The 12,465-nt window shown below is 42.8% G+C and overlaps 1 protein-coding gene across 2 annotated transcripts; it reads left to right on the top strand.

Moving 5' to 3' along the window:
* Window positions 1-3,031: 3,031 nt before the first annotated feature.
* On the top strand, window positions 3,032-12,038 carry RNF138 (ring finger protein 138). 2 transcript variants are annotated; one of them, XM_064654260.1, is made up of 7 exons: window positions 3,032-3,392; window positions 4,234-4,399; window positions 5,912-6,027; window positions 8,918-8,983; window positions 9,497-9,602; window positions 10,352-10,459; window positions 11,877-12,038. In XM_064654260.1, exons 1-7 carry the CDS (start codon window positions 3,280-3,282, stop codon window positions 11,943-11,945), a joined length of 744 nt encoding a protein of 247 aa, XP_064510330.1. In that variant the 5' UTR covers window positions 3,032-3,279; the 3' UTR covers window positions 11,946-12,038. The 2 variants fall into 2 exon arrangements, with proteins under 2 accessions (XP_064510330.1, XP_064510323.1); XM_064654253.1 differs by having other exon boundaries at window positions 3,035-3,392; window positions 8,915-8,983.
* Window positions 12,039-12,465: the final 427 nt, after the last annotated feature.

Below are 12,465 nucleotides of genomic sequence, written 5' to 3'. Positions count from 1 at the left end.
GATTTCTCTTTACATGTTGTTTATGTGAATGGCATAAACTACACAAGATTTACAAGGCTGGTGCCATGCTCTGTATTGCTCCATGGCGCACTAGTTGTCAACTCCAAGGTCACAGCTTTATTAAAGGATTAAGATTTACAATAATGTTAACAAGAGCATGAATGCCTTCACAGACACCTTCCTATAGTTTACTTCCCTGAGGTCATCTGCACAATTTCTCCCCCTGCCAAAGCTACTAATCAATAAATACTGAGGTCTCCCAAACAAAGTTCAAATGGATCTATCCTATTGCCTTAGTAATAAATCTTTGCTTTTTTTTAACACCTGCCTTCAAAAGACATAATCCTCTTTACCTGCAATAATTAATTTAACTTTATAACAGCCTTATTTGGTGATTAAAACCTGCTCCCTTTTCACAGATTGAGAAACTGCGGCATAAGGACATACTTTGCTGAAGTCATACAAGAAGACTGAAAAGACTCAGAAGCTTATCTCTGCTAGCCTCTTGTGTGCTGAAGCTGAAGGCCATGCTGCCTCTCTCCCAAAGAGTAACACAAGGTGCTGTGTAGCATCTGAACTGAGGGTTCAGTAATTGTTGCTTTTAATTTATTGGCACGGCACGGCTGAGGTGCACCTGAAGCTGATATACAGTTGTGGTGTGGTCCTAGCTGACACAAACACATACAAGAAACATTCTGCAGGCTGTTTACTGCTTAAGGTGTAGTTCTGTGTTTCTTCTGGCTGTATGTGTTGATGAGGCTACTGCCACCAACTGCCACTCATTACTCATCAAGCCTACTCATATCTACCAGTCTGGCTTCCTGCTTCATTTCAGGGAAGAAGATACTCAATCACTTTAAATAGTAGGGGTATTTTGCCAGCCTATGAACAGCTCAGCAAACCCCCAGCAGCAGTGATGAGTGCAGGGGAGCAGTAACCTCCTGAGCTAGCACAGCCACAGTTACCAGAGGACATCTTTGCACAACACCTCAAATCCTAGGCCTGTCCTCTCTTGACCAGGAAGTTCTGTCTTTTCCACAGAATTTTCTCCTGACTTGAAGCATGGGCAGCAAATATCCCAGCCCAGGCAACCTAACTCACTTCGGGTGCAAGGCTTTGAATGTGCTTCCCTTCAGTGTTTCACATCTCCAGGTACCTAAAAGCATGCAAATTTTGTCTCTACATGGTCTAAAAAGAAGGTATTTAGGGCAGTCACTGCCTTTTGTTCTGCTGTCTCTGCTTTTCCTTAGGAAGATACCAGCATTAATAGCTAATAGTAATTGTGACTGATACTGAACAAAAACAGAGGCAGCATCATTTGCAGAATCAGAGGATTGTTAACCTCTCATACTTATCTGAAGAGAACTTAGCTTCAGCTTCACTCCCTGCAGTTCCTTCTCTCCCCTCTGAACCATGATCCCAGATGTGTTGTGGGCATTGCCTCTTGCTGCCGATCGCGGATGTCTGAAGCATTTAGACTCTCAGTTTTGAAATGCTGGAGGCTGAACGCCCATGTGATCCACAGGTATTAGTGTTTTGCACTCTCTCTTCCACAAAACTCTAACTTCAGGCTAGAGAGAGTGGAGGATCTCCCCAGCTAGAGTTCTCTGAACAGCTATGGTACAGAGAGCTGCAGTCTCAAGGAAACAGGGGAAGCCAAAGTGAACATCCATTTCTTTTCAGCCCTAACACTGGAAGAGAAGTTGTGGATGCCTCATCCCTGGAAGTGTTCAAGGCCTAGTGAAAGGTGTCTCTGCCCATGGCAAGGGGGTTGGAACTAGATGATCTTTAAGGTCCCCTCTAACCCAAACCATTCTATGATTCTATGATCTTTGATACAGTGCAAGAGATCGGGCCTAGCCTGAAGCTTAGATTTATTATAATTACAACCTTCACTAATTAATATAATTGATATACTTTCTACAAATCCATTTCTTCTTAAAGCATTTCCAACATTTTGTTTGTTGTTCATATGCCAAGAGTTATGTCCAAATGAGGTCAGTGCTAGATGTGCTTAACAGGTCCAAAGTCTCTTCTACCTGGAGAAATCTAAGTAGAAACTATACTGCTAGATCGAGATTCTTAAAATTCCTTATTCTGGAAGAAAAGCACACAGTCAGACTGCTGGATATTTTCTTCTTTTTTTTTTTTTTTTTTTTTTTTGGACAGGATCATTCAGGAGGTGGAAATCTTGCCCCTAATATCACTAATACTACTAAAACTACTGCATAAAATCACCGCTAGTACCAGTCACAGAATTAATTAGGTTGGAAAAGACCTGTGAGATCATCGAGTCCAACCCATGACCGAACACCACCTTGTCAGCTAGACCATCACACTAAGTGCCCCATCCAGTCAGTCTTTCCTTAAACACCCCCAGGGATGGTGACTCCACCACCCCCCGGGACAGACCATTACAATGCCTAATCACCCTTTCTGGGAAGAAATTCTTCCTATTGTCCAACCTGAACCTCCCCCGGCGGAGCTTGAGGCCATTTCCTCTCATTCTGTCGCTTGTTGCCTAGGAGAAGATATCGAACCCCACCCGGCTACAACCCCCGTTCAGGTAGTTGTAGAGTGATAAGATCTCCCCCGAGTTTCCTTTTCTCCAGGCTAAACAATCCCAGCTCCCTCAGCCGCTCCTCAGAGGACCTGTGCTCCAGCCCCTCCACCAGCTGTTATCTGGACAAGTCGATCTAGAAACAAACGAAAAACAGGGCAGGCACGTTTTCTCTGTGAAGAAGACGACTGCGAACGCCGCTGTTCCGTCATTCCCCAGCAGCCCTCGGCAGGCCCCGGGCGGGCGGCGGGGCGGGCGCAGCGCGGGGGGCGGAGCGGGGAATCCTCCCGGACAGGGCGGAGCAGGGGCCGCCCCGCCGTGTCGTAGCGGCGCCGCCGGGCCGGGAGGCGATCGCCATGGAAACCCCGGCCCCGCCCCTGCCCCCCCGGGTGCCGCCGGGAGAGCGGCCGGAGCTGCCGCGTCCCTCCTACCCGAGCAGCGCCAGGTAGAGCGCGGGGCGGGGGCTCCCCCGGGCCGGGCGGGAGGAGGGGCGAGGGGCGGCTGGCGGAGGGCAGGCCGGGCTCGCTCCGCTCTGCCGCCGCAGCCGCAGCCCGGCCGGGATCCCACCCGGGATCCCCCCCGGTGCCGGGTGCCCCCAGCGATCCGCCCCTGGGCCCCCGGCGGCGGCCCCCGGGAGCGGAGCCGGGCTCGCCTCAGTCCGCCGGGGCGGGGCTTGTCCCTCGTCCCCGCTCCTGCCGGAGAGGCCCTGACGTGTTGCCATGGCCGAGGGGGCCGCGGCGGCCCCGGCGTGCTTCAGCGAGGATGATTTTTACTGCCCGGTGTGCCAGGAGGTGTTCAAAACGCCCGTGAGGACCGCCAACTGCCAGCACGTGTGGGTATCCCGGCCCCTCGCCCCTTCCCAAGCCTTTTCCTCGCCTCCTCCGGCTCTCCGCCCTGTGCTCCTCTGCTCCCCCCCACTCGGACCCTCGGCCTGGAGCCTCTGGCTGTGAGGATGACGAGCCCAGTGCTGCCCCAGCCTCCCTTCGCCTCTTTCCTTTGTAGCCGACGAGGACCGGTCACTGAGGAAAAGCCCCCGCGGCGGTCTGGTCGGTGGCGAGGGAGTTTCACTGCACCCTCTAACCTAACTCGCGTTTTTTTCACTTCATGGTTTTCCTCGTTCCTTTTCGAACAAGGACTGTAGTATGAGTTGTTCTTTCTTTTCAGCTCGTCTATTCAGCATTTTTTTTCCAGAGGGACGCTTGATTACAACGTGCTACTTCGTAGAAAAGCAAAATACTTTTGGCAGCTGGTGCGTGAGGAAAGAGAGAGAGCTGCAAAAGCTGGTGGACTGAGGTCTCTGGAAACCCGTGCTGAATGAAGCTTTGCAGTGTTTCTGGTTCTGCTTAAGGACAATAAACAGGAATTCCTCTGATAAGATTGTCCAATATCACGTGCTTGCTGCACCATTTAATATCTAATTAATGATCAGTCTGGTGTGCAGCCATACTAGTCAATAAATAATAAGAGCTTTACCTAAAGTGCATTGCCAAGTTCCCCTAATTTCCATATTCTTCTTCATAAGCACCATTGTTTCATTTTCCTTATAAAGATTTGTATTCAATAGATCATTACTCTGATATATCTTTTTTTTCCTATCAATCACCTAGCTCTCTTCAAGGACAAAATATCTGTTCATTTTGCTAACTTTTGTTTGTGCTAACTTTTTAATTTAGGTTTTGCAGGAAGTGCTTCTTGACAGCTATAAGAGAAAGTGGAACACATTGTCCTCTCTGCCGGGGGAGCGTGACTAAAAAAGAAAGAACGTATCCCAAAAGGGCTCTAGATGTTGAAAACAGTATGAAGAAAGCTTCTGGGGGCTGTAGATGCTGTGAGAAGCAGGTAGAGTAAAACTTTAAAAAAAAGTTGAATAAATTTTTCATATGTTTGTCCAGACACACTTTCAGTGTGTGCCATTCTTGTCTTGGGGCTAAAGAGCCTGTAGCATTTTGAACTTAGCTTTGTATGGCTTGTGCATATGCTAGGCATGCAGTGCCTAGCTATGCCCAACAGATGTAAACTCAAAGAGGATCTTGAGTTGTCAGTAAAGGCATTTTTAGTGGAGTGCCAGTTTTTCCAAAACAGAAATGGGAAAACTGGATGTAGCTATAAAACTGGCAAAAGAAAAGTTAGGGAGATGAACGTGAAAGTTGCAGATACGTGGAAAACCTCAGAAACTTTCAATATGGAGATGAAAGTGCTTAGAGCCTCTATAAAATTTAATTTAAAACAAATGGAAAAAGTGGCTTGATTACTTTCAGTGCACATACAATCATACCTAACTTCCTCCTTCCCCATCAGTCTTTTTACATTCCCTTTGTTTCTCTTGTCAAGGGGTCATTATTTTCAGAACATTAGGTGAAATCTTGACCCCCCCACACTCAATCCAAGAGTAATCTTTCTTCTGGTATAAATGAATGCAGAATTTCAGCCACGCATTTTGTTTATAACAGATCGCATCGAACCCGGGTAGTCTTCATGTTTGTTTCGTTTCACTTGGGACTTACTTCTGCCAGTGCGAAGATTAGTACTAGTGGAAACCTCATCTGCTTGCTTTGTTCCATGTGATTCATTGGGATGGAAAGCGGGGAGAAAGAAACTGATAGGAAGTTAGTAAACTGGAAGCAAGAACCAAGCAAGAATTTTAATGGAATTCAGGCATGTGAGATATGATCTTGTTCAGCCTCTAAACCTGTGAGCACCTTCTGACAGTGCTGTTGGACCTGAAATTCTGATTTAGGGCATGTCCAACCCAGCTGTCTTCTGACAAATCTAAGGAACTTGTTGTCTTGCCTTGAATTAAAGGTGGATCAAGCAGCATTGAGTTGGTGTTCATTCACCTGTTTTTTTCCCTCCCCTCTAAAAGAGAAAAGGAACACACCTAATGCAAAAAAAAAAATAAAAGTTCCTCTGCATGAGGTAACAGCAGGCCAGAGAAAGAAGAAGGAGCAGTGGTTCTTAGCCCATCCTCATGGCCCCTCTCGTTGTAGCTCATCAGTTATTGATCCTGGACCTGGTAGGTGTAGTTTCAGTGACTTTGTTTCAGTTAAATGGCATTTATTCACATCTTTCACCCCTGAGAGAGCCCTCAAATGCCTGGTGGAGTGGGGAGTGAAGAGCGGCAGTGTTCTCCAGTCTCACAGAGTGGCAGAGGCTCTAAGCAGAGAGGAATCAAAGATGTCCTGTTGGTGAAGAAAGTGTTCATGCTCAGAGGGGAGACACAAGTTCTGGTTTCTGCTGCATATGATATCTACAAAATTCCTGCATGCCTTGCTTTCTGTTGGCAGAATTACCTCTTCCTTCTATCCTTGGATTGTTCAGTATGATTTCAGTAATTTGGCATTTCATTTTCAGGTTAGATTTTCGTGGATGAGACAGCATTATAAAACCTGTAAGAAGTATCAGGATGAATATGGTGTTTCTTCAATTATTCCAAACTTACAGATTTCCCAAGATTCAACAGGGAACAGGTAATCAGGGTGTTCTGTATATAACAGTTCATCTTCTTCTTTCCCCACCCCCTCTGCCCATGGAAATTAATTTTTTCCAGGGAATTCCTTCTTTTTGCAGTAATTATTGTCCATATTTTTATGTTTCAAGTATGAGTTTTTCCAGGTCTTTTTCTTTACTCTTAGCAGACAGAAGAAAACCTTTCTGCATGATGGCTTTGGAATGTCTTGTAGAGACTCTCCTAAAAAGTATTTGGTATTTGTGGCTTGCTTTCCTTGCCTTGACAGCATTTGAGCAGCTTACTTTGTAACATCTTTCATAATATTTACCTCCGGGGAAGTTCCTGTCTATTTTTATTCCCCCTCCCCTTCCTAAGTTTGTTTTAGTGCCTATCCTGTTTCAAAACATTACTGTGCAAGCTTTTGCTTTCTGATTGAATTTATTTTGAATAGATCTCTTATGAAATGTGTAAGGAACTCCAGTACGTTACACACCATAAAATCAAATGACAGCACTTGTTTTCAGGCAGTAAAGCTAAAGAACTTTTTTTTTCATACGTTCTCACTGATGGATGATGTTGGGGATTTTGGGTTATTTTTGAAGAACTTTTTTTACATGCTAGTTTTACAGAGCTTTTTAATATATATCCTGTCCTTTATTTACTTTATTTTGCCATCAATTTTCTATTTTTAGCAGTCTGAACTTCTCTGGTTTTTAACCCATCAGTATATTGGAAGTCGAAGCTCTTACCAGAATTAGCTGCAGCAACGTTTCGCCAAAGTGTGTGGATATTATTATATCACTTTTTATTGAGTATGCAACAGTAGAATACCCATGCATAGAATATCACAGATATATAAAAAAATTTACCATGACCTTATCTGTAGCTGTAAATATTGATGTTCTTAGTAGGATCAGCATGTTTGGACAGTTTCTTCTGGCTTAGCTAGAGGTGCATATACAGTCAAATTTACTTTCTAAAATGTTCCTCTCTGTTACTTTTACTTTAGAAAATAAGTTTGTTTTGTGCTCAGCATAAGAAAACTTTCCTTGTTGTAGTTGAAAGTTGTAAATCATTTCTGTAAACACATGGCAGTTAAATCCTAAATCAAAAAACTTAGAAAGTGCTACCTGTCTTACATTCATGTAGTTCATAATGGTTTTTCAGTTACTTGGCTGTCATTCCATTACCATTCTTGTTGACTAAATGTTTGTTGTATTAGATGATACCATTTTCCTGTAAAGCTGCGTGATAGTCCACTGAGGATCACCATGGTAACTAAATTATCCATGCAAATGTGATGCCAGTCTACAAGAAGGATCAGAAGAACGATCCAGGGAGCTACAGGCCTGTCAGACTGACCTCGGTGCTGGGGAAGGTCATGAAACAGATCATCCTGAGTGCCATCATGTGGCACGTGCAGGACAACCAGGGGATCAGACCCAGCCAACACAGGTTTACGAAAGTCAGGTCCAGCTTGAGCAACCCGATCTCCTTCTGTGACAAAGTGACCCTTAGTGGATGAGGGAAAGGCTGTGGATGTTTTCTGTCTAGGCTTCAGTAAAGCATTTGACACTGTCTCCCACAGTACTCTCCTGGAGAAACTGGCAGCCTATGGCTTGGACAGGTGCACTGTCCTCTGGGTAAAAAAAGACTGCCTGGATGGCTGGGCCCAGAGTGTAGTGGTGAGTGGACTTACATCCAGTTGGCAGCTGGTCACTAGTGGTGTTCCTCAGGGATCAGTGTGGGGCCAGTCCTGGTTAACATCTTTATTGATGATTTGGATGAGGGGATCGAGTGCACCCTCAGTCAATTTGCAGATGACACTGAGTTGGGTGGGAGTGTTGATCTGCTGGAGGGTAGAAAGACCTTTCAGAGAGACCTTGACAGGTTGGATTGATGGATGGAGGACAAACTGCATAAAGTTCAACAGGATGAAGTGCCAGGTGCTGCAGTTGAGTCACAACAGCCCTGGCCACTGCTACAGGTGTGGGGAAGAGTGTATGTAAAGATGCCTGGAGGAAAGGGACTCAGGTGCTGGTCAACAGCCAGCTGAACATGAGCCAGCAGTGTGCCCAGGTGGCCAAGAAGGCCAGTGGCATCCTGATGTGCATCAGCAATAGTGTGGCCAGCAGGACTAGGGACGTGATTTTCCCACTGTGCTCAGCACTTGTGAGGCCGCACCTGGAATCCTGTGTTCAGTTTTGGTCCCCTCACTACAAGAAGGACATCGAGGTACTGGAGCATGTCCAGAGAAGAGCAATGAAGCTGGCGAAGGGTCTGGAGCACAAGTCCTGTGAGGAGTGGCTGAGGGAGCTGGGGTTGTTTATCCTGTAGAAAAGCAGGCTCAAGTGGGACCTCATTGCTCTCCAGAATTACCCAAGAGGAGCTTGCAGTGAGATGGGGGTTGGCCTCTTCTGCCACGTCGCAAGTGAAAGGACAAGAGGAAGTGGCCTTAAGTTGTATCAGGGAAAGTTCAGATCAGATACTAGAAGTTTTTTTTTTTCCACTGAAGAGTGGCTAGGCATGGGAATAATTTGCCCAGGGAGGTGGTGGAGTTGCCATTTCCGGAAGTGTTCAAGAGGTGTCTGAATATGCATCATGTGGGGTTATGGTTTAGGGTTGATTATGGTGGTGCTGAGTTGACAGTTGGACTAGATAATCTTGAAGGTCTCTTCCCACCTTGCTGATTCTGTGATTCTGTAAATATATTCTGGACATATCTTGATCTAAAGGAAAAGTTGTGAAAGTTAAACTATGTGCACTGTATGTTGATTTGACATTTATGGGACTTGATGGATTTTTTTCCTCTCCCTCCCCCATTACAGTTAAACTTTAAAAAATTTTGATAGTGGAGTAAAATACTCTCGATTTTCATTGCTGTTTTGTTTTTTCTTTATTTAAAGTAGCAGGAGTGATGCAATATCTGATAATGGCGAGATGGCTAATAGTCAAATACTTCAAGGAGAAACAAGGTAGGCTGCTTATTTCCCTATAGCTGTTACTAAAGTAGATCCAGATAGTCACAGTTCAAGCTTCTACTGACTTAAAAACAAAAAACCCCTCCAGAAACACCTTCAAGAAGTTGTTTTTAAAAAATGCTGTAGTTTCTTCTGCATTTGCATGTATACATTAGAAATTGGTTTTTTTAGTACTTTCTGGAAGGATTTGCACTAAAAGATGTTATCAGAAAGTAAGAACAGCATGTAGCTGCAATTGGAACAAAAGAATTTTGGAACAAAAGAAGCCCAGTTCTAAGAAGAATGCACTTAGACATACAAATTATAAATGTACCTTAAAATTGCAATTTGGAAGTAGCAGTGGAGCTGTGTTAGATCTGCTGCTGTGTCAGTGAGGATGTGGGGGTTTTTTTGTTGTTTTTATCAAAACAAGGGAAGAAATTAGGAGATAACAGATGAATTAAGCTCTCTGTAACACTGCTTCTAAAACTCTCTTTTCTTTTTAATACTGTGTATTTCTGTTTACAGTGGACACCCAACCTTCAAATGCCCCCTGTGTCAGGAAGCCAATTTTACTAGACAGCGCTTGCTGGATCACTGTAATAATAGACATCTTTATCAGATGGTTCCCGTGGTAAGTTGTTGCTTATGTATGTTTCTTAAGCTATTTTTGTTATAATTATGTGGACAATTTTAAATGTGCAGTAACTACTCTATATCTGTAACAATCACTCTGGTCTGAGAAAGACAATATACTTCATGCAGTGCATTTGTCTTGAGGAGTAACTTTTACATGAAAACATTTCATGTCCAGCCTAGTGGTCCTAAGGCATTTCCGACTCAGCTGTCTCATTTATCTTGATGTGAAACAAGCTCAGTTTTTGAGCCTGACACTTAACTCTTTTTAATTTAGTATTTCAGATCTGTTTCTATAGAATCCCATATTTAACATAACTATTGTTTCATGGGAAACCTGCAGTTACTTGGAAAGTAGTCTAAGATGTAATCAAAGGGTCTAGAGGAGAAAAATGTGTTTGGTTTTCTGCTTGATAGCTCAATTGTATGAAAATTCTCCCAAAGAATAAGTAGGATGCAGTAATCACTTTCTTTTCTAAACTGACTGAATGTTGGATGGACATGATAATCTGCCATCCCTAAGAGAAACACTTCAGAAATCCAGCAAGTTGAAATATATGTTTTGAATGTTACACAGTTGAGGAAAAACACTCTTGAGAACTATGATTTGATGTTAACATCTCTATTTTGGTAGTGGATGAGTAATAAACTAGTTATTCTTGTAGAGCATGTCTTTAATGCATTCTGTATTACCAATAACCCTTTTTTTTTTTTTATTCTCTCTTTCTCCTCCCCCTCCCAATACAGATCTGTCCTATTTGTGTATCTCTTCCTTGGGCAGATACTAACCAGGTTACTAGAAATCTTGTTGGCCATCTAAATCTAAGACACCGGTTTGATTATGGAGAATTTGTGGTAAGCTTTTTCTTCTTTGATGTGTAGAGGAATAAATGGTAACTTTTTTTTCCTATAAATAAAAATGCTGAATAAAAAATTTGTACCAGACTTGTGCTCTGGACATGCTATGTTCCTGCTTTGTATGGAACTCAGAACTAGACCTGTCTGTTCTTAAACTTTCTACTCTCAACATGAAGTGCTACTGGGAATAGTTAAATTGCCCCAAACTGACTTAAACCTTTATCTTAGTATTCTCAATGTGGACAACTTATTACTTTTACTGTGTTTATTAGAACAGTTTATTACTGCTGCCTCTAGGGAAAGTAAAATAGATGCTACTCTGTTTTATTGACATTATTGACCCTTTATGGCAGAAATTGCTAAATCATAATCTCAGGACTCAAAGTGCAGCTGGACTAGCTGGTATTGCTGCTACAGCTTCTCTTCCGGTATGTTGTGAGAGAGACTGAAAAGAGATGTGTCATTAAGTTGGTGTTGAGGTTGCCTCCTTTCAGGCTGTCTTTGAGTAAATGACCTTGGAGTAGATGCAGAACTACATACACAGATATAGTCAGTGGTTGGTTCCTAAGTCAAGTCGACCTGTTGGCTTGTGGGTTCAGAAAGCTGGAGAGTTTGAGTTGTAGTTTCTGTAGAGTTTGACAGGCCTTGGGGTATGCTCATTAAGCTTTGTGTGGGACAGGCATAGTATTTGAGGCATAAGCAGCCTCAATGGTTCAAGATGGCAAAGATGATATATATTGTTCTCTGAGTTGAATGATCTGTGATAAAGGCATGAAGAGCTAGGAGTTTAATACAGGCAATTAGGCTCTTCACTGTGAGTCCATCTTGCATGTTTGATGACGCAAAACTGGTGATAGGAATTCTGATTTGGGGAAACTGCCAGAATTGCACTAAAAAGATGTATTACTCTGGCATATTAGCGACCTGGAAGATAACTTTGGAAAAGTAGCAGGATTAAACACACGTCTTTTGTGATATGTGTTTGCTTTCTCATTTTAAGCAGTATATTCTCAACAATCTATGATTACTGTTGTCTGGGGATCACATTTTGTTTTCATTAATGCAGAATGTTATGGCTGGTTAGAAGCCCTGCTATAAGAATTGCATGACACAGTCAGCTTTCCTGAGCTGGCTGTTCCATAATGGAGTTGAGCCAGGGAGAGAAGATGGACCCTTCTGCTTAATGAGCCTTGTCCCACTCATCTGATTCTTCTCCTGTCTCAAGTGTCTCTTGGTATTTGGTTCAATAAAAGATACTGTGCAACAGAAACAATCATCTAGTACACATAAAGATGAAGGGTCTTCATCTAGGTGCCAATTCCTATGCAAAAATGTGGAAGAGGAATAATTAAACTAATGATTGTGGTACATCTTGAGTATTTGTCCATTTTGATGATGTTTTCATTTTGTTTAGAATCTTCAGCTTGATGAAGAAGCCCAATACCAAAATGCAGTTCAGGAATCCTGTCATGTGAACTTTTAAAGCAGAGCCCCTTCCATCTTACTGATCATCTGCGAGAAAAATTACTTCTGTTGGTGATCTGAAGTGTATATTAATAAAAATGGTATTCAGTAACTACTTTTCAGGCTAAACTTTTTTTCACACTCACAAGGACTTTTGATAAATGATTTTGCTGAAACTCAAGCTTGACATCTTTACCGAGATCTGTCCCTGTGGAATTAGGGACCTTTTTGGAACTTCTCACTCTTGTCTTGATTTTCTCTAACCTTTACTACTCTGTTAATTACATAGTTTCTATGATTAATGTAGGATATTTTAATTCACCAAAAACAACTTTGAAAGTATCTTTAGAAAGATATCAAGGATGCTCTGTTGCACTGTTGAGTTTGTTTAAGTTCAACTGTCTTCTAAGGTATCTATGAGATAATAATTTATTTTTTTTCTTTTCCTGACAAGGACAAATTTTATTTGATGTTGTGATTAATTTTTTACTGTTGCTATGTGACTGAAAATAACAACAGCTTAAAAAATTAATATATTT

Source organism: Pseudopipra pipra, chromosome 1 (genome assembly GCF_036250125.1).
Source record: "Pseudopipra pipra isolate bDixPip1 chromosome 1, bDixPip1.hap1, whole genome shotgun sequence".
Taxonomy (NCBI): domain Eukaryota; kingdom Metazoa; phylum Chordata; class Aves; order Passeriformes; family Pipridae; genus Pseudopipra; species Pseudopipra pipra.
Note: the sequence above shows the minus strand (reverse complement) of the source record. Positions and strands in the feature narration are given on the sequence as shown.